Source organism: Ictalurus punctatus, chromosome 2 (assembly GCF_001660625.3).
Source record: "Ictalurus punctatus breed USDA103 chromosome 2, Coco_2.0, whole genome shotgun sequence".
Taxonomy (NCBI): Eukaryota; Metazoa; Chordata; class Actinopteri; order Siluriformes; family Ictaluridae; genus Ictalurus; species Ictalurus punctatus.
The window spans coordinates 10,782,140-10,807,488 of record NC_030417.2 but is presented as its reverse complement, the minus strand read 5'-3'; the positions used below and the strand labels follow the sequence as shown (position 1 = coordinate 10,807,488).

The following is a 25,349-nucleotide window of genomic DNA, read 5'->3' as shown; positions in this document are numbered from 1 at the left end:
CTCCCGCACTCACTCCCTCCCGCACTCACTCCCTCCCTCCCCCCATCCCGCACTCACTCCCTCCCCCCATCCCGCACTCACTCCCTCCCCCCATCCCGCACTCACTCCCTCCCCCCATCCCGCACTCACTCACTCACTCCCCCCATCCCGCACTCACTCACTCACTCCCCCCATCCCGCACTCACTCACTCACTCCCCCCATCCCGCACTCACTCACTCACTCCCCCCATCCCGCACTCACTCACTCACTCCCCCCATCCCGCACTCACTCACTCCCCCCATCCCGCACTCACTCACTCCCCCCATCCCGCACTCACTCACTCCCCCATCCCGCACTCACTCACTCCCCCATCCCGCACTCACTCCCTCCCCCATCCCGCACTCACTCCCTCCCCCATCCCGCACTCACTCACTCCCCCCATCCCGCACTCACTCCCTCCCCCATCCCGCACTCACTCACTCCCCCCATCCCGCACTCACTCACTCCCCCCATCCCGCACTCACTCACTCCCCCATCCCGCACTCACTCACTCCCCCATCCCGCACTCACTCACTCACTCCCCTCCCGCACTCACTCACTCACTCCCCTCCCGCACTCACTCACTCACTCCCCTCCCGCACTCACTCACTCACTCCCCTCCCGCACTCACTCACTCACTCCCCTCCCGCACTCACTCACTCACTCCCCTCCCGCACTCACTCACCCCATCCCGCACTCACTCCTCCCCTCCGGCACTCACTCACTCCTCCCCTCCGGCACTCACTCACTCCTCCCCTCCGGCACTCACTCACTCCTCCTCTCCGGCACTCCCTCCCTCTGCATTCCCTCCCGCACTCACCTCACCCCCTCACCGCACTCACTCCCCCCCACACTCACTCATCCCCTCCCGCACTCACTCACTCCCCTCCCGCACTCACTCCCTCCCGCACTCACCCCCTCCCAACCACACTCACTCACCGCACTCACTCCCTCCCCCCTGTACTCACTCCCTCACTCACTCACTCCCTCCTGCACTTCCTCTCGCACTCCCTTCCGCACTCACTCACTCCCCTCACTCACTCCCTCCCTCCCCGCACTCACCTCACTCCCCTCCCGCACTCACCTCACTCCCCTCCCGCACTCACTCATCCCCTCCCGCACTCACTCACTCCCCTCCCGCACTCACTCCACTCACTCCCTCCCGCACTCACCCCCTCCCAACCGCACTCGCTCACCGCACTCACTCCCTCCCCCCTGTACTCACTCCCTCACTCACTCACTCCCTCACTCACTCACTCCCTCCCTCCTGCACTTCCTCTCGCACTCCCTTCCGCACTCACTCACTCCCCTCACTCACTCCCTCCCTCCCCGCACTCACCTCACTCCCCTCCCGCACTCACCTCACTCCCCTCCCGCACTCACCTCACTGCACTCACCTCACCCCCTCCCTCCCCGCACTCACTCACCTCACTCCCGCATGCACGCACTCACTCACTCCCTCCCTCCCACTCATACAGTACACATGCACACAATCACTCACTAACACACACAGTCATACATGCACATTCGCCTACGCACTTGCACACACGTATGCGTGCACATGCACGCACGCTCTCACACCAACACACAGACATGTGCACACGCACACTTACTCACCAACCCACTAGGGCTGCACGATTATGGCCAAAATGATAATCGTGATTATTTTAATCAATATTCAGATCACGATTAATTAATTGATTTTAGGGACAAAATGTTTTTATTGCACTTTAACATTTAAATAAAACAGACCGCTGCTTTCACCTCCATGTTGTGCTACATTCCTGCTAATGTACAAATCTTTGCATCAAATTAGACTGGTCCTTAAAGTGCATCATCTCGAAGAAGCAAAATATTAATAAAATTGTACCCAAATGATAGGATGAGTAAAAATAAATATTCCATTAACCAAATGAAAATATGCAGCCAAATACAACACTATGCAACCAAATGAAAACAATTCAGGCGTATGCAGAAAAGGCAATAACAGTGTTTACAGGAGGAGAGACGCAGACAAATCACCCAATAGAGTGGTGCAGGGATGACGTGATTTTGTACCGGAACCTGGAAGTTAGCATCACACAAAAACCCAATAGGATTTTCACAGACTTTTGGATTATTGCAAAAAATACTCTCTGATCAACAAAAGTTTACAATACTAACACGTTTTGCCCATCAAGATCATTTTCACAAATGAACACAACTCATGAAGTTTGAAGCCTAAATACAATCGTCAGAAATAAAAAGCAAACCGTACGCTATAAACAAATTACACCACGCTCGCTCGACTTCAACGTCACCATCACTGAGCTTCTGACAACTTTTCCAAACTCGATTTAAAACATTTTCCATAATACGAATTTACGGCGTGATGACGTTTATGGTCCCCAACGTCTGTAGTCCCATTTAGAAACGTGATTATCGTGATTTCCCTCGGAAACTTCCCTTGCTCTGAAACCTGAAAGGAAGCTCAAGCGCTAAAATGCTAACTCGTTTCCGGGTTTTGGCGATACAAAATGACGTCATCCCTGCGCCGCTCTATGGTGATTGGCTGTAAGTGTAGTAAGCGCTTGATTTGATCTGCAACGGAGTTTTCTATGAGCGGAGGACGAACTTTAAACGTCACTATCGCAGTCGATCGTGTTCATGTAATCGTTTGCAGTCAAAATCGTAATCGCGATCGATATTCGATTAATTGTGCTGCCCTACAAGACACACACATGCTTACAGACTCAATCGCATACAGTCATACACGCACACTTGCACACTTACTCTCACTCACTCGCACACTCACTCACACACAGTCATACACGCACACTCGCATGCAGTCACGCACGTATGCGTGCACATGCACACACGCGCGCACACACTCAATGAGACACACACACTTACAGAATTACAGAGTTGCATGCTCACCTGCACCCCCACTCGCACACCCCCGCCACACACCCCTACTCACACACCCCCCAACCCCCACCCACACACACTCACACACACACACACACACACACCCCCACCCCCATTCTCACCCCCCCAACCCCCACCCACCCACTCACACACACACACCCACTCTCACACACACACCCACTCTCACACACACACACCCACTCTCACACACACACCCACCCCCAACCACTCACACACACACACACACACACACACACACCCACTCTCACACACACACCCACTCTCACACACACACCCACCCCCAACCACTCACACACACACACACACACACACACACACACACACACACACACACACACACACACTCGCCCCCACTCTTACACACACTCGCCCCCACTCTTACACACACTCGCCCCCACTCTTACACACACTCGCCCCCACTCTTACACACACTCGCCCCCACTCTTACACACACTCGCCCCCACTCTTACACACACTCGCCCCCACTCTTACACACACTCGCCCCCACTCTTACACACACTCGCCCCCACTCTTACACACACTCGCCCCCACTCTTACACACACTCGCCCCCACTCTTACACACACTCGCCCCCACTCTTACACACACTCGCCCCCACTCTTACACACACTCGCCCCCACTCTTACACACACTCGCCCCCACTCTTACACACACTCGCCCCCACTCTTATACACACTCGCCCCCACTCTTATACACACTCACACACACTCACACACACTCACACACACTCACACACACTCACACACACTCACACACACTCACACACACTCACACACACTCACACACACTCACACACACTCACACTTTTCTCCTTCCCGCTGTCAGCCAGCCAGACACCCAGCAGGTTGTATGTGTACGTGTTAAACAGACAGAGCGGTTTACACTAGAATTTCTCAAACACCAGTTTGCTTGACAAAGCCGTTACAACTGAAACAAATACACTGCAAAATGTCCCATCATAATATTTACCCACACACTATACGTCACTTCATATACAGTCTGAATTCATTTATCATATTTGAAATGCAGCACCTTACTACCTAGTAATACCTACTAATGCACTTAGGTTCCAGTTTTTCTGCTTCTTCCATCAGTACAGTGCTCCAGTAAACAGATGCAGTACCGGTTAAGGATAAAATGCTAACTTTTATTACCATTCTGAAAATCAGTCCAGATAACTTGAGAAACAAAAGGACTTAAAACAAGCCAGTGTCCAGGTGGATAAATGGCGTGGATTTGCTGAATGTTTTTAAATGTAGTTTAAGTTTGGGAACGCTTTCAATCTGTTTTTATTTTATTTAATTTTCTTTTACAATTCAGCTGTTGCATTCAGCTACTAAACACAATAATATTATTGGCTCAACAAATACACCTCATTTATGGGCCTCACCACTGCCATGTTTACTTATATATATATATATATATATATATATATATATATATATATATATATATATATATATATATATATATATATATATATATATATATATATATATATATATATATATATATATATATATATATATATATATATGTGTGTGTGTGTGTGTGTGTGTGTGTATATACATATGTACATATACATATATACATACACACACAACCCAAAAGATGATACAGTTAATTCAGAAAGCAAGCCGTATTTAATCTTCCTTGAATACATCAGTCCGTACAGGATTCCCTGGAGTTTTTTATGATTGTTGCAGCCAAAAATGCTTGATATTTCTGCTGCTTTTCTCAAAATTTGCGATGCAATTTGCGATGCGGAAATTGTCGTGCACGCCGTTTCGGAGCGATGTTTGTCGGTAAATCCTCACGTTCGACGCATATGAATCGAAGAGGGCTTCGGCTGAATGTGCGTTGCGATGACGTCACACGACGCGTCTCGGCCCAAATCTGCAGAAAAATCTGCTGTAATTTTGAGAAATCTCAAGCGCCTCCGGACATTGTGCATATTTCTGCGATCGCGGAATCCCGGAGGAGTTGATACATGCTCGTAACGGATACGGATTGAGCAGATGATGCACGGGTTTCTGTTCACTTTCAAAATGTCTTAATTGAAAATTTTCAGACAAATCCAAGTTTGTTTTTTTTCCTCAGCTACTCCATAGCTTTCTTGCTTAGAAACATCAACAGGACGTTTTTACAAGTCTTACATACTTACACACTTCTTGCTCTTTTCAGATCATTACCCATGTTGATGTGGAAGAACGGCTTTGGTTAAAAGTCCTATTTTAGTCATAATTCTGGAAAATATGTTGGGAATTTCAAACATGGGGTCAGGCATGGCTGATTTCACACAGCTTTGATCTGCTTAGTGTGGATCATTCTTGTAGTAGGGCAAGGGTCTTTCACAATCGTATAATCCTGGAGCACCAGCACTGCACAGTTTTTATTTGATTATTTTTATTTCATGCTCATGCGGCATCACACGCTCGGAGGAAAGCGCTATCTGCCCTCAGGAGCTCACAGACACCTACGGAAGAAATGGGCGATATCTTATCGTTTGCGATATACTGGTAGAAATTCTCCCCACAGTTAGAATTAGTCTTCCCGCGATAACAACGATAAAGCCTTGTTGATGACGTATGTGTGTGCGACGGTACGGCGGAAGACGGACGTGACGCTGATGAGGAGTTTATCGCTAAACAAGGAGCTACCTCTACAATCTGGAACTGGTTTGGTTACAGAAAACCAGCTTTATTTTTAGATCAATATTTGTTTCTGAGGCTCTCAAGATCACAGCAGTCACATGTAGCTAAAAACAGTGGTGCATGGTACTATATTTATGTCGTCACTGATATCGTTATCGCGATAAAATACCAGAAAATATCGTGATATACTTTTAAGTCCATATCACCCTTCCCTAGCCTACGGTTGCTGTGATTGACAGGGGAGAGAGAGTGTTTGCCCCTCCCAGCCAGACCCAGTTTTGCGCACGTGGACGCCCGGCCACGGACAGGATTCGAACTCGTGACCTCAGGACCGCCAGGTGAACGAATAAAGAAAAATGCCAAACCGCTCAAGTCTAGATCATGCGTATGATGAGTTACCTTGGCTGATGTCTCAAACCAGCCCAGGAAGCCGGCCTCCTTGCAGAAGTTGTCCATAAGCGAGGCGTTATTAGAGCTGTCTTTCTTCTGGTCGCATTTATTAGCCAGCAGGACGGACGGGATAGGGTTGCCGTTTGCAAGTTTCACCTTGCTGTCCAAGTCGTGCTTCCACTTCGACACGGCTTCGAACGTGGAGCTTCTGGTCACGTCGAACACCACGAACGCTCCCACTGCCTCCTTATAGTATACTCGGGTCATGTTCCCAAAGCGCTCCTGACCTAAACGCAACAAAAAGATACACGTTATACAGTTTCTTAAGACTGCAGGATCTTAAGATCATCACGCTAAACACACAAAAAATGGCTTTTTCGCATTATATGAGGCCATATGGATCAGATTTCAGCTCCACTAATTTTCTCATTCCGCCGAGATCCTAGCAGTGCCGCAAGGCTGGCATGTAGCCTAATTCTGAACAACGGCTCGTCTCACGCCTTTCAAACTGGCAACGTACAGCATGGTATTACATTACACTGGAAGCGACATCTAACAAAATTAAGCAGCGGGAAAAAAAACTAAAGGAAGAAAAGAACAAAAAGGGAGGATACTGTAAGTGACAAATAACTGGCAGAAACGTGATTTCTTTATTTATTTATTTTAAAGCGCCGTTTAGTCGGATATTTTTGACCTAAATAACGAGCTCGAGTCAGATTCCTGCACATAGTTCATCCAGTAGGATGAGAGATCAAGCAAAGCTGGGGGACTTGAAATCCCAGAAAATCAAGTGTGTGTGATGCGATATCGAGACCAGGGATGATGAATAAGGCGTAAGAATGGAATAAGTGAAAGATTCGCTCGAAGGCTGCGATAAAAAGGCAGTTCTGTGACCGGCAAAGAAATAGAATAAGTGAAACTGAACTTGACCTCTGTCTGCATCGAACGCACGGCAGCCTTAATGCAAAGATCGATAAATGAGCAGGAGGGAAACTAGACTGAAAGATAAAACGTCTCTCTGGTACACTGGCTCCCAGCCGCAACGATGTGACCTATTAAAAGGTCTATTAAAATATTAAAAAGGTGTACAACCAAGTGTCAAATCTAACTGATACGATGTTAAAGTGCACCTATTATGGTTTTTCAAATATTACCTTTCATGTAGTGTGTTATACAGCTGTTTGTGAATGTAAAAAGTCTGCAAAGTTTCAATAATCAAAGCGCACAACAGAGTTATTGACTCCCAAAAGAAGGAAGCGATTCTGAACAGCTGAAACGAGTCGTTAGCGAATCCAGACTTTACTTCCTGTGCTAATCTACGTAGGTTTGCAACAAAAAGCCCCGCCTCTGCTCTTCATCGACTGCTCGCTGACAGACGGAGCTGAAACTCGTTACGGCAGTGGGCGTTTCCTTTTTGAAACACAGCGTTAGACCAATCACAACAGACCGGGACATCTGACCAATCAGAGCAGAGTATGCTCTCTGAAAGGAGGAGTTTAGAATGAATCCTTTAGAACGGATAATTTAACGAATCGTTTGTGACACTGTGCATGTAAATACATTCTATGAGACCTTTAAAACAAAATTAGGCACGTTTCAAAACCATAATAAGTGTGCTTTAATGGTGATGATAATTAGAAAGTAATTATATATGTTGTTATTGTGGCGCCAGCAGCAGATAAAAATGTCGGCCATGTGGACATTAGACTACCGATTTGTGAAAGGATTATATTGTACTGTTACTTTTCACTTATTTATTTGTTTACAGTTTGCTCTAAAACCACCTGATCATCCGGCTGAGCTTTCGCGATTGCCGCTGCCTGCGAGCAGCTCCCGACTGCACAGCTGGTAATATTATTACACTCTTCCCTACTCTCCTTAAACCTGAAAAGGCAGGAAAAAATGCTCTTTTTTAGGTTATTAATTCAGGATGAGTAAATAGTTTAGCACAATTTTTTAAAAATTAAAATAAATCACAAGCAGGTGAAAACCAAAATAACAAGCCTAATTCAAATGCATATGTACAAAATGTGGCATTGTGGCTTAGTTGGTTAAAGTGCCTGTCTCAAACAGGAGATACTCGGTTCATATCCCAGCAGTGCCTGATGCAAGACTTCTGTTGGGCGGCTGTGTCTCGCGTGGTAGAGCGGGTTGTCCACTAATCGTAGTGTTGGCGGTTTAATTCCCGGCCCACGTGACTCCACATACCGAAGTGTCCTTGGGCAAGACGCTGAACCCCAAGTTGCTCCAGATGGCAAGTTAGCGCCTTGCATGGAGCGCCTGCTACCATGGGTGAATGAGACACAGTGTAAAGTGCTTTGGATAAAAGCACTATATAAGTGCATTCTACGCTTGCCAAAAACAGAAGTGTGTCTCAGATACGAACAGTTATGACAAACTGAAACAATATCTATTTATTTATTTATTTTTATGTGTGCGAGACGAGCTCGAGCGAGGAGCAGTATTAATTCCAGCTACGCTGTCTGAGAGTTTGATGCAACTAGAATATTTAATCTTGAGTGTGTATTTTAGGTTCTCCTTTAAACCGTGCACATGATTGCATTACACATTAAACTGTGCGCATGATTACCTGTAGGAACACAATACAAAATGAATATTTCTACAGCCTTTCCAGTCACTTGCTGCAACTCTCAACAGCAAAAAAACAAACAAACAAATTATTTTTTATATATATATATATATATATATATATATATATATATATATATATATATATATATATATATATATATATATATATATATATATATATATTTATTTCTCACACCTGCCTTAGCTTCAGGTTTTCATCATGCAAACAAAAATTTTTTTTTTAAATAGGAAGTGCTCTTATATAAGCAGCGGAATAATGAGGGGGAAACCATACTGTTGAATTAACCCAAAGACATGAGTATATTCATGAAACAATGTTTTGTCAAGTTATAAGACTTCTATCAGATGCTTTTTGGAATGATTGCCATCTTGTTTATATATAAATCGCATTAGTCTTTTGTTGCATTTCTTTCTTTTGAACGGCTTCTTGTATTTATGTGTTACATCGTGCCACAGGTGACAGCAAAGGAAAACTATGATCTGCTTCAGTCAGTCAGTATTTTTTTCCTTTTTGGACTTTTTGGGCTTAAAGGCAAATGTTTGTGATCTATATGTTACTGAAAAACGTCTACGCAAGAAAAATCCCCATGCGTTGTGGGTGTGAACTTGGTAATGTCAATATCCTGAATGAATACTTAAACACCTGTGTAACACGACCATGATGATGTACAACCCCACCTCCACCCCCCACCTCCCTCCCTCCCTCCCTCCCTCATCATAAACAGACATCTTTTAACCTGCAGCTGAAGATTAATGGAACAATAAATGCCTGCTGGAACTGTACGTGTAATTACTTTTAGGACACAGACAGTGGCTTGAGAAACTATTCAACCTCCATAAAAGTCATCAGATTCATCTGGATTATAAACGACACTCAGACAGATTGTTCCAGCCAGTATTTTTATTTTATTGCAAGCCAACATGTACAGCTGCAACTAACGATCATTATCGATTATTTCTTCGATTAATCGGATTAAAAGACCAATTTTTATTTTCTGGATTTTCGAAAAAAAAAAAAAAATGCTATTTCACATTCTGCCCAATGTTGTCCTTCACACATTGTGCAAACTGAAGCCTATGAAAAAGCTATTAAATGCTTCTATGTGAGCTCTGCTATACACTATACAAAGAAAAAAAAAGAAAAACTAACTAAAAAAAACTGATTGTACACAAGCTTTAAAGCAGAAGAAAAAAAATATCACCATATTAAAGCACAGACTAAGTGTTAACTGGTAAGAGGTTGAATGTTCTGCAGTAACGTACATTCACTCATCTGAACACAGTAACGTTATTTTATTCTGTAAATGTACGACACTTTTTAAAAGTACATGTTATAACCCCATTACAGTTACTGCTCTCATAAAAAAACAATTAATTTGGATTCTAAATACCTCTAAATATAGCATCCGACAGCATATTTGATCAAAATGAATATTTTAGTCAGTGTTATTGTGCTTCCTGTCTATTACGTGCCGTTTGATTGACGCATATGCGTGGACTCGAGCTCATTCAGTGAAGTTTCATGGAGACTCGCTCGCTGTCAGGATGAGCCTTTATGTATTTCAAATGGAAATACTGTCATGAATTTCTAACATTTACAGAGAAGGATATAAAGTTTAAAATATCATTTCTGCGCTGAAGAAACCACGTCTGGAACACATTAAACAGCACACGCCTCTGTCTGACACGACAAGCCACGTTAATACACTTACGAGTTTGTTTGAAGTACTTCATATAACACACCTGGATCGTGAACTTTTCCCACAGGAGCAGCTCGCTCTGTGACCTCCGCTGTTTATCAGATGCGTTTTATTCATAGAAATGCGTTTTTCACCGTTGTGAAGTGACTTCACTGACTGGGGTTATCCACAGTGACGTCAGACCCAACTAATCCATAATGAAACTCGTTGTCGATTATTTTAATTATCGATGAGCTGAGGCAACCCTACCAATAAAGTACAAAGTCAAAAGAGCTCTTGAAATGGTTGTCTGGTGCACCTTCACTCTACTCTCAGCCACTCTGTACTCTATTACTCCTTCAGAGTGACTGTTTGCCTCGCTGAAGCTTCCCTCAGCAGTCTCTGGCTTGTTTTTGAGGGACGGCCTTGTCTAGATTGTGCTTGGGTGGTGTGATGCAGCTTCCACTTCCTCAATATTGATCCAGCAGTGCTTGCTGGGACATCTTCGATATAGCTTTACACCCTAATCCTAAATTATGAAATTCTGTCACCTTATCGTCCACTTTCATAGAATGCTCCTTGTTTTCAATGACTAGGCCTGTGTTTACATGCACGTCGAATTCCGTTTAAGGTCCATCATTCGGGTTGCAGCCGTATTCCGAATACGATGTTTATAATGAGTACAGGCATCGGAATGTTCCTGTATACACGGTTGTTGTACTGCAAGTATGCCCGAGTTGCCATTCCTAAATACCTAGCCTACAGATGAGCATCTGTTAGCACCCACAATACCTTGCGGACCGAGCATGCGCATACATCTTTCCGTGGATTTTCTGAATAAGGTGTTGGCATGCAACAGATGTCTGATTAAAACAGGCATAATCCAGGGGAGGAAATCAGAACATTTCATCTGAAATCAGGCAGGAGATCGGATTGCAGCGTTCACATTAATTCAATATTGGCAAATTCTGATTAATATAGGAATATTCATGTGCATGTAAATGTAGACGATGACAGTTCAACTGAGGTGCTCTTTGTTAAAAAAAAAAAAAATAAAATAAAAAGGGGCTGCGATGGACTGGCACCCTGTCCAGGGTGTACCCCGCCTTGTGCCCGATGCTTCCTGGGATAGGCTCCAGGTTCCCCTGCGACCCTGAAAAGGATTAAGCGGTTGAAGATGGATGGATGGATGGATGGAATAAAAAGGGGTGTGCGGGGCTGTTTTAATATTTCACAGATGAAGGCCAATAAGGGGTGGGGGGGTGGGGTTGATTTTCTTTGAAATACTTCCTAAGCAATAATTCACTTTTCATTTTGACTGAAAACTCGGTGTAAGAGAACACGGATATGCAATACAAACACTGACAGGAAGAATGTGTGTACTGAACATTTGTAATAGACGGTAGAATATCCTCATTGCAGTATATTAAATATCCTGGTTATACAGTGGATCCGAGGGGCATAGTAGTAAGGCTTTGAATGTCGTTTTTAGATCTTCATCTCTCTGATAATCACCAGCGCTTTAGTTTCAAGTTACGATAGCATCTTTCAAAAGGTGGAATTTCTAGACGAGTTTGTATCTACTCAAAGTTATAAAAGAACATCGCCTTCCTTTATATATGACTTTCTTGACGCTGTGGCTCCAATATCGCTGAGAACCAAGGTCCTGATATGGAATGGCCCATTTAATCATTGTGCAGGGGTTAGAACCCCTGTTTAATGGAGTTCATTAGAGGAGAACTGAGGGACACGAATGGGACACAGGGGAAATAAACACACTCTTCATTATGCATGCTTAGCTTTCTGATTCCTGATCTGCACCCCCCTGCCTCTCTATCTCACTCTCTCTCTCTCTCTCTCACACACACACACACACACACACACACACACACACACACAGGCAAGGAGTATCTCACTAATACAACATAATGCAGCAATATGTATCAGAGTTGAAAAATAATGCTAGATTGATATTTTGAAGCACTTTAAATTTATTTCAGGCTTAGTCTTATATACACCCACCAACATATACACACACACACACACACACACACAGAGTCGTGCCCAACGGTTTCCGTTTCATTATCCGCGTACTCTCAGCTGCATACTTTACATGCCAAAAAGCTCTGCAGGTCTCTTGGCGGCTAATTGCTCTTAATTGCCAGGCTAAATTTACTCCTTTTAACCCCAGGTGAACGCCCAGGGCGGCTGACACGCAAGAAAAGAGTTCCTGGTTTTCATCTCCTTTTTCCACGATTTCCGCCTGGAGTCTCGTTTAAGCGAGCTCTGCGTGATCAGGCTCAGAACGGGAGTCGAGGAGCTGCTCGTTCTTCCGTGCCTTTGGAGTCGTTCTTATGCACCGTGTCCGAACGGGGCGTCAAATTACTTGCATTAGAGATTACAGAGGGAAAAATTGCGCATTATATTATATTATATTATATATTTTATTATATTATATTATATTATATTATATTATATTATATTATATTATATTATATTATATTATATATATATATATACATACACACACACACATACACACACATATATACACACACACACACACACACACACACAGAGATGAACCATTCAAGAATTTCTTAGGCTGTGAACAACCAAAAATTAATCTTTGTAATTTTTTAAAATACTTGCATTAGAGCTGCAACAACCAATCGATAATAATCGATTATGAAAATTGTTGTCAAAGAATCTCATAATCGATTAGTCGAAAACATGTAATCGATTAGTCGAATCGAAATAATAAATACTAAAGTTGTGACCCAAATGACATACTATACACTTACACTATGCACTGTGTGCTCTACTGTCTAGTGTATGAAGTTTAGAAAGGTAATATCACCTCAAATGGAACATGAGCGGTTTTTTTTACTAACCGGAAGTATAGGCCGCTTCCTAGTTGACGGTGCATGACGTCATATGCACGTAATGTGACACCGCTAGCTTTATCAGATACCCAGATTCACCGACACTGACTTTCTTCAGTTTACTGTTTATATACTTAGTTTATATTATATATAAGTATTAATGCATTATTTTTAATGGATGCACAAAAAGCACTGAATTAAACTACAGTCCTAAATTAATAATATATATTCTGGTGTGTGTGTGTGTGTGTGTGTATTGGGTCCTTTTCAGTCTTATATAATTGAACAAACAGTTGTGTAACGTTTTAGTCTGAAGTTTATATTTGTAACACTCAGTTTGTGGATTTTATTTTTTTTTTTAAATGGGGAAAAAAAAGAAAAAAAAAAGGTACTGAAAATTTGTCCCGTCCCCCCCCCCCCCAATCCGATTGATCGTAAAAATAATCGGCCAACGAGTCGATTATGAAAATAATCATTGATGGCCGCCCTAATTTGCATGCATAATAGAGATTAAACTTAATTACGTACATGTTTGTGTTGCAGTAATGTAAACGCAAAATGAAAGTGAATAAACAACATTACTCATTATTTATTAAAATAACTAATTCATGTACTTGTTTATTTATTAACAAATTCATTAATACTGTTACTTTAATAAAAAGGTGTACAGTCAAGCTAGTAATATCATTTATAATCACTTTTCATTGTGCTTTTAAACCCCGAGCCTTTTCTATATCCTTCATGCACCGTTTACCTGCCGACCTTAACGAGCACATTTAAATTATGTTAAGAAACCTCTAAATTAACCTTCGGCACCATTATGGGTCTATAGTCTTACACTATACGATTCCATGGCGTTAGGTTTACATGCAATTTTAGTCAATTTTTTGTCAATTAAAGTCCTAGGAGATAGACTACAATATATTAGAGAGGTTTGTGTGATGCTAAACCTGATCTAATATACAGTATTAGTGTTATATTACACCAGATTAAATGCAGAAAAAATAAAACCCTGCTCGAACACCAGCTCAATTTTCTGCTCAGACTGAGCCGAGACTTATGAGCTACTCAGTGGGTCGAGACACAATCCGCCGTTTGTGTTCTCTCAAAGTCCTTCAAAGACCTTTCCAAATCTGCTTTTAGAAAGGAAAAAACGTACGATATAGTCACACCAGGAAAACCAAAAACCTGGTCCTTCTACCATTCCACTTTTCACTGTGGCAATAGCAAGCAGTTTAGAAATAATAAGAAATCTAATATGTTTATGGTAGTTATTAGAAAGAGACACTCTAGAATTAATATAATGTGTATGGTTCAATGATTTATCACCGGTTTAAATACTTCAGCAAGCACTTTGGTGTGATGCTTCCAAATGTTGAAAAATAATCTATAAAAATCTATACTGATAAATATGCTATTTTTTATAATTTAAGTAATATTACTTAAATAATATTACTGCTGTTTTATACCTGGGTTTCTTATTAACAGTATAAGCCTTTTTCCTCTAGCTTTAACATCAAAAAATATTATTTGAATTGAGATAATCAAAAACTGACCTTGGCTGTCATGAAAGGCACTTTTCTTTTTACTTTTTTAAAATAAAATGCATTTTATTTATATTATTATTTTATTATTATTATTTTATTATTATTTATATAATTATTTATATTATTTTATATCCATCTCTCTATTTAGATAGATAGATGAATATTTAAAAAATTGACCTTGGGTGTCGTGAAAGGCATTTTATATATATATATATATATATATATATATATATATATATATATATATATATATATATATATATATATATATGTGTGCGGATTTAATATTAAAGTAATAAATAATTTCACAATAACAAAGTCAATCCTATTCTTTGCTTCCAGGGGTGGAACCTGATGTGGTGTTCTGCTGTTGCAGCCCATCCGGCTCAAGGTTCGAGATGCTTTTCTGCTCGCCGCGGTTGTAGAGAGTGTTTATTTGAGTGAGTGTACACTTCCTATCAACTCGTACATTCAGCAGGATATTCTCCTCTGACCAGTCAGATCAATAAGGCGATTCTGGGCAAACTCTAGGACAGGGGTGTCCAGTCTTCATTGCGGTGTGCATGCAGGTTTTCGTTCAAACCAAGCAGAAGCCATGCCCGCGTCTACTGGAAGCCAAGCTCAAATGATTAAACATGTGGTTGAATCTGCTTGATTGGAATGAAAACCTGCACGCGCACACACACACACACACACAGGCCCTTTGTGGATACGATCGGGTACCCCTCCCCGTGTATGAAAATCCCAGGAGATCAGCAATTTCAATTGAACTGAAATGCTCAAAACAAACCATCTGGCACCAATAACCATGCCATGGTTAAAGTCACAGAGATCACACATTTTCTTCAGTCTGATGCCTGAACGTTAACTGAAGATCTTGATTTGCATCTGCACGATTTCATGCTACGTCAGTGGCCGTTGTCAATGTTCCTATTAAAGTGGCCATCGAGCCTACATTCGCTTTCATTTCCAGAAGATTCGGACATTTAACTTGGTTATCTTTAGAGGATTCGTTGTAGGATTCATGAGAATCACCCTCAGCTCATGTGCCACAGTTTCTCGACAAGAAGAGAACTGCCACACGAATGAGAACTCAACCCCAGTTAATCCATCAACAGGAATAGAAGCAATTTCATATTGAGAGGAGGGAAAGGAAAGAACCGGGAATGAAATCGTTTGAAAGCAAAAGCATGGCAGCACCAAGGTGCAAATAGCAAGTTACAGCTTGAATAGAAACACACACACACACACACACACACACACACACACAGAGCCACAATGGAAACTTATGACACAAGAGTTTCGCAATACCTGCATACTACGCTCTCTTTTGCTTCTAGCCTTATGTTAAAATGAAGAAGCGACAGCCCTGACAGGCAGTAAGGAGGAACCGTTTGCAATGCTTCTGATTGCACCACACCAAGCTTACTGAAATAATCCCGTAAAATTCAGTAAAAATCACTCGGCTCTGCTTTCCACCCCCTGTCACTGTTGGAACAGCTCAGTCTTAACGGAAATGGAAACATTTGTAAGCGATCCACTTTTGTTCATGAGATCTCGTAGTTAGAAGGCGGGTGACTAAAAACAACTCATCTTAATAGCGTATAAAACAATCATCGGTTTCCGAGCTATAATCCCACAACTATTCTTTTATTCGACATGCAGCATTTTAGGGCTTTGAAAGATTTTTTGGACTGAGCACTGTTTGCTGAGGATCACAATGAGGAGTGTGTATTGGATACCTATTTCTGGGTCAATCCCGATAAACGCTACTGGTCAATAGCGTGGGGCGTCTTTGCTGCTCTTGCAGTGAGTCAGTGTGAGAAAAGAGGTCTTTTATGTCTGCCCTGGGCTCAGGATGTCAAGGATCAATCGTCTTTATCACTGCTCCATTACCTTCTTCAAGTAAAACAAAAGTCTGAGTCACTAGTGGCTGCTAATAGAAGCGGTTAAATTTTAAATTAGTAAAGAAAAAGAAAGAAGAAGAAGAAAAAAAAAACTGTGGTAAATGCTTCAATTTTTCCTCTATTAAACTGACTTTAAGCAACTACATTATTGTATCTTCAGGCCAAACCAACACAAACCCCACTGCAACAACATAACAATAAAATTAAAAATAAAATAAATAAACACACAAGCAGTGCCAACATCAGATGATGACTTCCTGCATTTCTTGGCAATAAAATAGTCATGACCACAATGGAGAACATTGTAAGGGGGGGGGGAAACAAAAGAAATAACAAGAACGAAAGCCAAAGAACAAGGGAAAGTCTTTGCCCATAGCCATGGCAACTACAAGTTTTTCTTTGCACAGTCCTAATCGTGGTTATGATCTCGTGGGTGTGTTGTCATAGAAACAGGCCAAGCCAGACAAGCTAGCTGCAAGTATCCCCCCAGTATGCAACAAACCAGCATTGCACTTCAGACACTGACCAGCCCCGATGTCCCTCGTCTCACCCACAACACCATTAATGAAAGCGACACGGAGACAGCGACGAGGCAACCTGTCTGCACACGACACATCCCTTTAACCCAACTAGCTCTAAAAACACTGAACAGATTTCAGAGAAATTCCTTACCGAACATGAACCGACAAGCCATTTGTACTGATTAACTAAAGACAGAAATATACGATATAATTCACAGAGTCATTCTGCATTCTGGCATTTAAATGAATTACTGGACATAAACAAATATTGCAGAAGTTATGCCCAACCCCCACCCCAATAAATAAATAAATAAATAAATAAATAAATAAATAAATAAAGACTGATTTGGCGGTCTAAATTATGGCCATTATTTCATTTCAAATGTAATAAAGTGATAAGACAAAACAACCACAGATCTTTACTCAAATCTGCCTCAAAGGTAAAGGTTTATTTGGGCATAAAGGTTAAATGAATCAAAATGAATGGTTCCCAGGCCAGACAGTTAAATCATCAAAATGTACAGCCACACCAAGTCATCAGATAGTAGGTAAATATTCAGCAGGACCAAGGTCACGTTTATATGTATAAATAATAAAAAAAAAGTCTCAAACACCTTCATAATCAGCATCCACAATCTATTTAGCTCTAGACTGTTCAAGACTGGTTAGTGAAACCTGGACTTTCATTCCATTTCCTGTCCTCAGTTTTGAGATTAAGAGAGAGAGCTCAAGGCATTATCGTCTCTCTTAAATTGAAAGAACAAGGATCTGGATTTCTCTGGAGCGCCAGGGTTGTAATCTGCTCATCTTTCTCAGGCAGCCCAAGAGGAATATAGCTATTCTGGGCTACAGTGGGAGGACAAAGCCCTGGTTTCACTCACACTCCAACTCGCACATCTTCACTGAAAGTCTCGATTACAGTCTTTCTAGTCAGGGTCATTATAATCATTACATCGAGACAGAGAGAGAGAGAGAGAGAGAGAGTGTTAAAAAAAAAAAAAAAAAAAAAAAACACTTTCAAGTTCTTCCACCAAAGTGCCAATTACTTGCTTGATTAACAGGGTTAATAGAGGGCGTATAGTTCTGCACTGTTCTACACTAATCTGTTCTGTTTATGTTAATCCTGATTTAGACGGAGACCAGCCAGCTGAAATTATACAAAAGCATCTTAGAAAATGCCATAATTCCAATAAACTTCACATACATACAATAATTAGTGTTAGCATTTAGTTATACAGAGACAGAGTTTCAGTCTTTTGATGGAATTGTGGGTAATATGTAAGGTCAGGGCTCTGTATCGTTCATTTCAGTACCAGCAGCTCTAAAACCTGAACTAGACGCACATCACCAAACAATTCACAACAATACACATACATCATTACCTCATCCCAAAATCACTCCATTTATAAACAGAACTAACCAAAGCCAAAAGCAAACAAACTCATCCATCCACAGGTTTATGTTGATCCCCAACTTTCCCCTCAATCTCTTGATCGCTTTCCTCTGAACAAAAAAAAGCAAGATCAAAAGAAATATCTTGATAGAGAGAGATCCAGGTTCAGGTCAGGCAAGGAAGTTAAAGGGAACACAGTCTTTGTGTTTCCTATAAAGAGAGAAAAAAAACCTCTCAGTCCTAGAGAGGTTTTCCTGTACACATTTCCCATCATTCAGCCCAGTGGCTTTGGCAGAATTCATCAAAGTTGACAAAAGCACCTCCATTGAAGTTCATGATGTGGAACGGTTGCAAGCTCAACACCCCGAGGTCTCCTTCTGCATCACCTTTTCCAAAAGCAATACCTCACTGAACAGGAAGGAAAGGACTAACCAAAGCTGTATTTAGGTATGAACACTGAGATCTCATGATATGATGTGCTCCGAGAGAAATATTTGGAGTAAGATATGCTACTATCACATCTTTTCATCAAAGAATGACAGCTTATCAACTGTGGTGCAAAAAGCCATGGGTGAGAACGCCTGCCTTTAGCTCCAGACATATTGATGTGATAATGAGGGGAAAGGCAATACAATACTCACAGACAAGCATCTGTGACACTGCAACATTAGAAAACGTGGTCCCTGGGGGTTTCACAGGACATCAGCAGTGGTTACCAACTCCACAACCATTAAATCAAGCAACATTTGCAGTCCACAGGATTAAGCAAAGTGTCTTTTGAAAAGCCTGAATGCGGGGCTATTCTTGAATCCTGAAGGAGGTCAGGTTGACAACGAATACTGTTAATACATACGGACATTGCCTGTTGCCTGGAAAATGGATTGGCACCCATATTTTGTCCTAGCCAATACCTTCCCACCCATAAGCTTGAACCCCATTATCACATGACAGGGAGTCATGGGGGCCTCTCCCTCTGACAAATAGGCAAATACTTATGCTTATGGTATTAATATTTATGAGTTCATGACTGGGAAAAACCGTGCCCATTTCTAGAGCGCATCGGGATTGGGTTCCCGCACAACACAAAGGTTGAGAGAGGTTTTTAGACACGTGAAAAAGTTAGACAGGGGAAACTCAAACTGATTGACATCACTGTGTGACACAGTTACCACGCTCAATCATTTATTTTCATTATCATGTTTTTCCTGGTCAAGGTCGGTGTGGTAGCAGGATTAATCAAGAGTGACTGCAGGAATAGGCTGCAGGAGCGGGTGGTATTGGTCAAGAGTGTTGGCGGGAGCAGGCAGAATTGGTCAAGAGCGTCGGTGGGGAGCAGAGGGGAATGGTCAAGTGTGTCTGTAGGAACAGGTGGGATTGGTCAAGTGCGTCTGCGGGACTGGGCAGGACTGGTCGAAAATGTCTGCGGGACTGGGCGGGACTGGGCAGGACTGGTCAGAATGTCTTCAGGAGCAGCACTTTATCCATTGCCGTCCAAGTGGTAATTCCAAGTTGGAATTATAGGAGCTTTATGAGCTCCCCGATTTCCATAAACCTAAAACTAAGGCAACAGGCATCCAAAGAAATAAAGATAAATTTCAGTTGACAATGAATCACAACTGATAACTGATCATTTCTCTTAAATTTAGAAGGTGTGCTATGGTTTAACATGAACACAGCTATAAGTTAATACTGGCTACTATAAAAACAAGTAGGACTCAACGCCAACAGTGGAGATGGGAATGCCTAGACTGCCAGCGAGTCTAATCTTTCTTGTTACAATTTGTATGCCTGAAATAGCCTTAAGCTATACTTTAAACAGAAAGGAAACTACTAAAGAAAAACTATTTCAGTCCTGTGACATTGCAGTGACCTTGACCCTGTTTCGATCAAATTCAAAATCTAAAATCACTTCATATGCTTGGTTAGAAGGATAATTAATGATAAATCCTACAAACGACTCATTCTTGAGATATCTCCCTAACAAGAATCGGACAAACAGACTGAAGAACGACCTGAAAACGTAATCCCTCCACCACCTAATGGCAGAGGCATAATAAAAACTCAAAAAGCACAATTTTTACATTTAAAAATTTTCACGTTTAAGTCCGAATCATTTGTTCATCCTCCCAAATTCTCACACATGATGTGAATACAACCATAGTCCAAAACAACAGACTGGAAGAAATCGGTGAACTAATTTTAATCTGAAGATAAAAAGTTAGCCTTCTTTATATATTATATTATATTATATTATATTATATTATATTATATTATATTATATTATATTATATTATATTATATTATATTATATTATATTATATTATATTATATTATATTATATTTATATATATATATATAAAAATGAAGATGTCTATTGCCAACACTTGCTGGCTGGCATTCCAAAAAGCTGCCAGTGCATAATGGACATAAAAAGGCAGATTCAACTGTGATAGATGCATTTAACAGTTTTCCACGGTAAACCAATATGAGATCATGAAATTAAACCGAACCTGAAAAGACATTTCCGATCTAATGACCCCGTCACAAATAACTGATATATTCTTTCTAAAAGCAGTCTGGAAGTGAAGTGACTAGCAGGAGCCACAACCCAGAGGGTGCATTGTAATAACGAAAGTGGCCACTTTCAGAAAGCGGGCATGAAAACACTGACTTCCCTCCTCACAGCATATCACTGAAAATTCCCCTTCACGACTGAGTCATACATTTTGTCAGTATACTGCGTATAAGCAACCAGCCGCAAGGGGGGGGGGTCTGAATAGTCTCACTATGTCACATGTTCTTATTTATTTTCTCAATCGGCTTTCATGCACACATTAAACAATGAAAATCTGTGTTGGGTGAACTTCCTTTAATATCAAAAGGCTTTAAATCAAATGTTTATCAAATCATAACTCTGTAGATTATGAACAACATGACTGGAAATCCCCCAAAACTCTGGAATGAAAATCAAATGAATGCAAAAACCCAATTCCCTTGGCTTGCCATTAAATTAAAACCAAACATATGCCCATAAATTCTCACCTAGTATCAGTGCAGATATCAGAACCTTGTCGGTGGCATCTGCAGTATACACTGTCGGCTTCATTAGGTATGGCTATAATTCCTAGGATTTATAATACACATTATCCTGAGTAATAACGGGGGAAGATGTTTGACTGCTGCTACTTGTCGTATTTAGTCTCAAAGCACACGAAACAGTGACCGTCTCCCAGGTATTAAACACTTCCCCAACCGCGAATCGAAAAAACGGGACGCTTTAGAAGAGGCACTCAGACACATAATTGGGTGGGTCTGTGTGGTAAAACCCTGATCAAGATAAAATAAAAAGAAATCTTTAAGAAAGTGAGATCCCCCAGGCCGATTAAAAGAGCCATTACAAAAGCAGCAACAGATACAAAACATTCCTTTACATTCCTCTATGCATAATATCATCAACTTTCAGCTTTCTATAAATAAGAACCAGTTCATATTGGCATCATATGACCATGTGACACAAATGAGTTTTTTTTAAATATATATTTTTTAATAAATTCTAAAAATATTTTATATATATATATATATATATATATATATATATATATATATATATATTATATATATAAAATATATATATATATATATATATTATATAAAATAAATATATATATATATATATATATATATATTATATAAAAAATAAATATATATATATATATATATTACATCTCATGATGCATATGTGTAAATGAAGAAACACGTTTAGTGGCTTAGTGGTTAGCTGTTAACTGTTGCCTCACACCTCCGGGGTCGGGAGTTCGAATCCCGCCTCCGTCCTATGCGCGCGGACCTTATGTGTTCTCCCCGTGTTTCAGGGGTTTCCTCCCCCAGTCCAAAGACATGCCTTGTATGCTGATTGCCATCTCTAAATTGTCCATAATGTGTGCGCGCGATTGTGCTCTGCCATGGGTTGGTACTGTGTCCAGGGTGTCCCATGCCTTGTGCCCCAAGTTCCCTGGGATAGGTTCCATGTTCCCTGCGACCGAAGTGATTTTTGCTTTGCCTTAGCTACTTTAGCATATAGTTTACATTTCTTGCACACACAGTAACCTGTTCTATCAAGTGTTGGTTTTTCCCCCCCTATAAAAAGTGATCTCACTTCCTCTTTTGTGCCCTTCTGTTTTCTAACTGTCAAATCACAAGAGTGTGTGTGTGAGAGAGAAAGAGACAGATGAATGTACTTTGTTTTATATATATATATATATATATATATATATATATGAGTATATCCACAGCTGTTACTATGACTACCACACCACAACAGTGTACTATTCTGACATACTATCAAGTAGGGAAGTATATAAAAATGAAGTTTCTCGTTTGGGCGGAGTCACGTGACTGATATCTCGCGCTGGCAATTATGTCCTCTAATATGTACCTCAAGACAGCCCTTTGTTGGTTTATTTTAGGCTTCTCAAAACGTCAAAATGTGTCAAAGAAGTCAAACGAGATGGACACTGAAGCTAGCAAGAGTTTGGAATGACGGTGCTAACGTTTAGGCTTTAACTTAGAGCTAGTAAAACACATCAACACACCTACCTACACAGGTGTGGGGAGAAAGCCAACCGGCGCGCGAACAGCTCACGCGCAAGTGTAAATAAAAACAAAAACAACAACAAAAACAAAACAAAACAAAACAAAACAAAACAAAACAAAACAAAAATCACGCCTTACCTGCGATATCCCATAGCTGCAGACGGACTAATGTTTTGCTGTCCCAGTTGAGGACTTTGAGGGCGAAGTCAACACCAATTGTTGCTCTGTAGTGCTGAGAGAAAAGCTGATGGACGTAGCGTTTAATGATGCTGGTTTTCCCAACACCTAACTCTCCAATCACTAAAACTTTAAACAAGTACTCCTTACACTCCGACACGGAGCCTCCTGCCATTCTGGTACTCTTACTTACTGTTACAGAGCTGAAAGGAGAACAAGTCAACAAACAAACCACGTTTTCCCAGCCCACCAAGTTTAGTATGTAGAAGGGAGTTACTAACTTAGACACTCACTTACCGACCTAATCAAACCATTACCCCCCCAAAAAAAATAAACAACAACACAAAAAAAAAACTCCTTTCCCTCCCAAATCTTCTCTTCTCTTCTCTCCTTTCCTCTCCTCCTTCACCACAAACCACCTGATAAGTCACAGGACCCGGAAAATATCTGGCACAATGAAATCCTTGTGGCTCAATCCAAAATACACACGTCCTCACTGCCCAAGTGAACTAGGTAGGGCATGAAAGAGAAACCTCTACACCCTATGAAGTGCACTTTAAATCTTACAACAATCCGTTTAGGATTTCAGACACTACTTTTTTTTTTCTTTTTTCTTTTTTAATCTGTGCGAGGGAAATTGAATTGCAGTTCAGTATGTCACGTGTTCTTCGAGTTGCACTTTGGTCATCAGTAGGAAATATGTGCAATGGGAATGTTGCAGATATTTAACAAGACAGGAAGTTCAGTATAAAAGATTTATTGTACAGCATGATTTGTCCTGGCCAAAAAATAATAATAATAATAAATAAGGAAAAAGAAAGAAAGAAAGAAAATCCTCATTTCTAGCACTGACCATGTTAACAGAGATAGTGATAGTCAGTTCTTTTACATGAAACAAAATTTCCAACAACTTACACAAAAAGTCTTAATATTCAAATGAGCAATAGTACTTATTACAATACGCCATATCAGCTAAATAATATATATATATATATATATTTTTTAGAGTTGCATTCTAATAATATTAAATAAGTTGCAAATCCATAATCCTACGCACTTGTAAATGCTACGAGTTACCACTAGAAGCAACTACCCATAAAGCTTAAAAAGTGAATTATACAGATTATTTGAAAAAAAAGAGAGAGAAAGAGGAAGAGAGAGAGAGAGAGAGAGAGAGAGAGATCTGAAGATATTCCAGATTCAATGTACTATACATCCCTTTTCGTAGAGGGAGTTACGAGTATTAAGACGCTTCTAAAACTGAGAAATCTTCTCACATTCTGTTCATATAAACATTTAGCAGAAATACAAAGACAACAGCTGTGTGTGTGTGTGCATCGGAGGGGTGGGAGGGGGGTCGAAAACATTTTTTTTTTAAACATAGAGATGAGAGAGAGAGAGAAATATGTGAAGAACAGTCCGACTGTTCCCTTTTTGTAATTACCTTGGCAGTACAGGGAGAGAAAAAAAATCCTCATTTAGACTAAAATAGTAGTTTAACTACTCGCTTAACAATATAATAAAACCTTTCCCCTGTGTATCTCCCCAAGCAAGTGCTAAAATTACCATTACACTCAAATTGCTGTCAGAAATACAGGACCGCACACACACACACACACACACACACACACACACACACACAAACACACACACATTGAAGAGAGAAACTCTCAGTTTACACATCCCACAGGAAATGATTTGTTCATAACCACATATTGTGTGTGTGTGTGTGTGTGTGTGTGTGTGTGTGTGTGTGTGTGTGGAGCTGAAGTCTGGATCAATCACAAGATGAACATGACTGTTCGTCCACTGGTATTCTGGCACTCTCCAAATCTTAAAGATAATTAGTCTTAGTCTGGATTTTGTGGATCGTTCAAGCATGATGTTTGTGGTCTTGACCTCAGCTGTGACATGACTACACACTCTGCTTCCTGTATGTAACAAGGATATATTTATATATACATATATATATATATATATATATATATATATATATATATATATATATACATTTACAATGATA

At 40.8% G+C, this 25,349-nt stretch overlaps 1 protein-coding gene across 2 annotated transcripts in view; it reads right to left on the bottom strand.

Moving 5' to 3' along the window:
* The window catches only part of rab32a (RAB32a, member RAS oncogene family), a 28,691-nt gene extending 4,917 nt beyond the window's left edge, over window positions 1–23,774 (bottom strand). The window contains exons 1-3 of one of the 2 annotated variants that reach the window (XM_017493106.3): window positions 23,624–23,774; window positions 23,288–23,529; window positions 6,021–6,298 (exon numbers count right to left, since the gene is read on the bottom strand). In XM_017493106.3, coding sequence (XP_017348595.1) covers window positions 6,021–6,298; window positions 23,288–23,501 — 492 coding nt within the window. In that variant the 5' untranslated portion in view covers window positions 23,502–23,529; window positions 23,624–23,774. The remainder of the gene's footprint in view (window positions 1–6,020; window positions 6,299–23,287; window positions 23,530–23,623) is intronic. The other variant, XM_053687669.1, reaches the window with a different exon arrangement.
* Window positions 23,775–25,349: the final 1,575 nt, after the last annotated feature.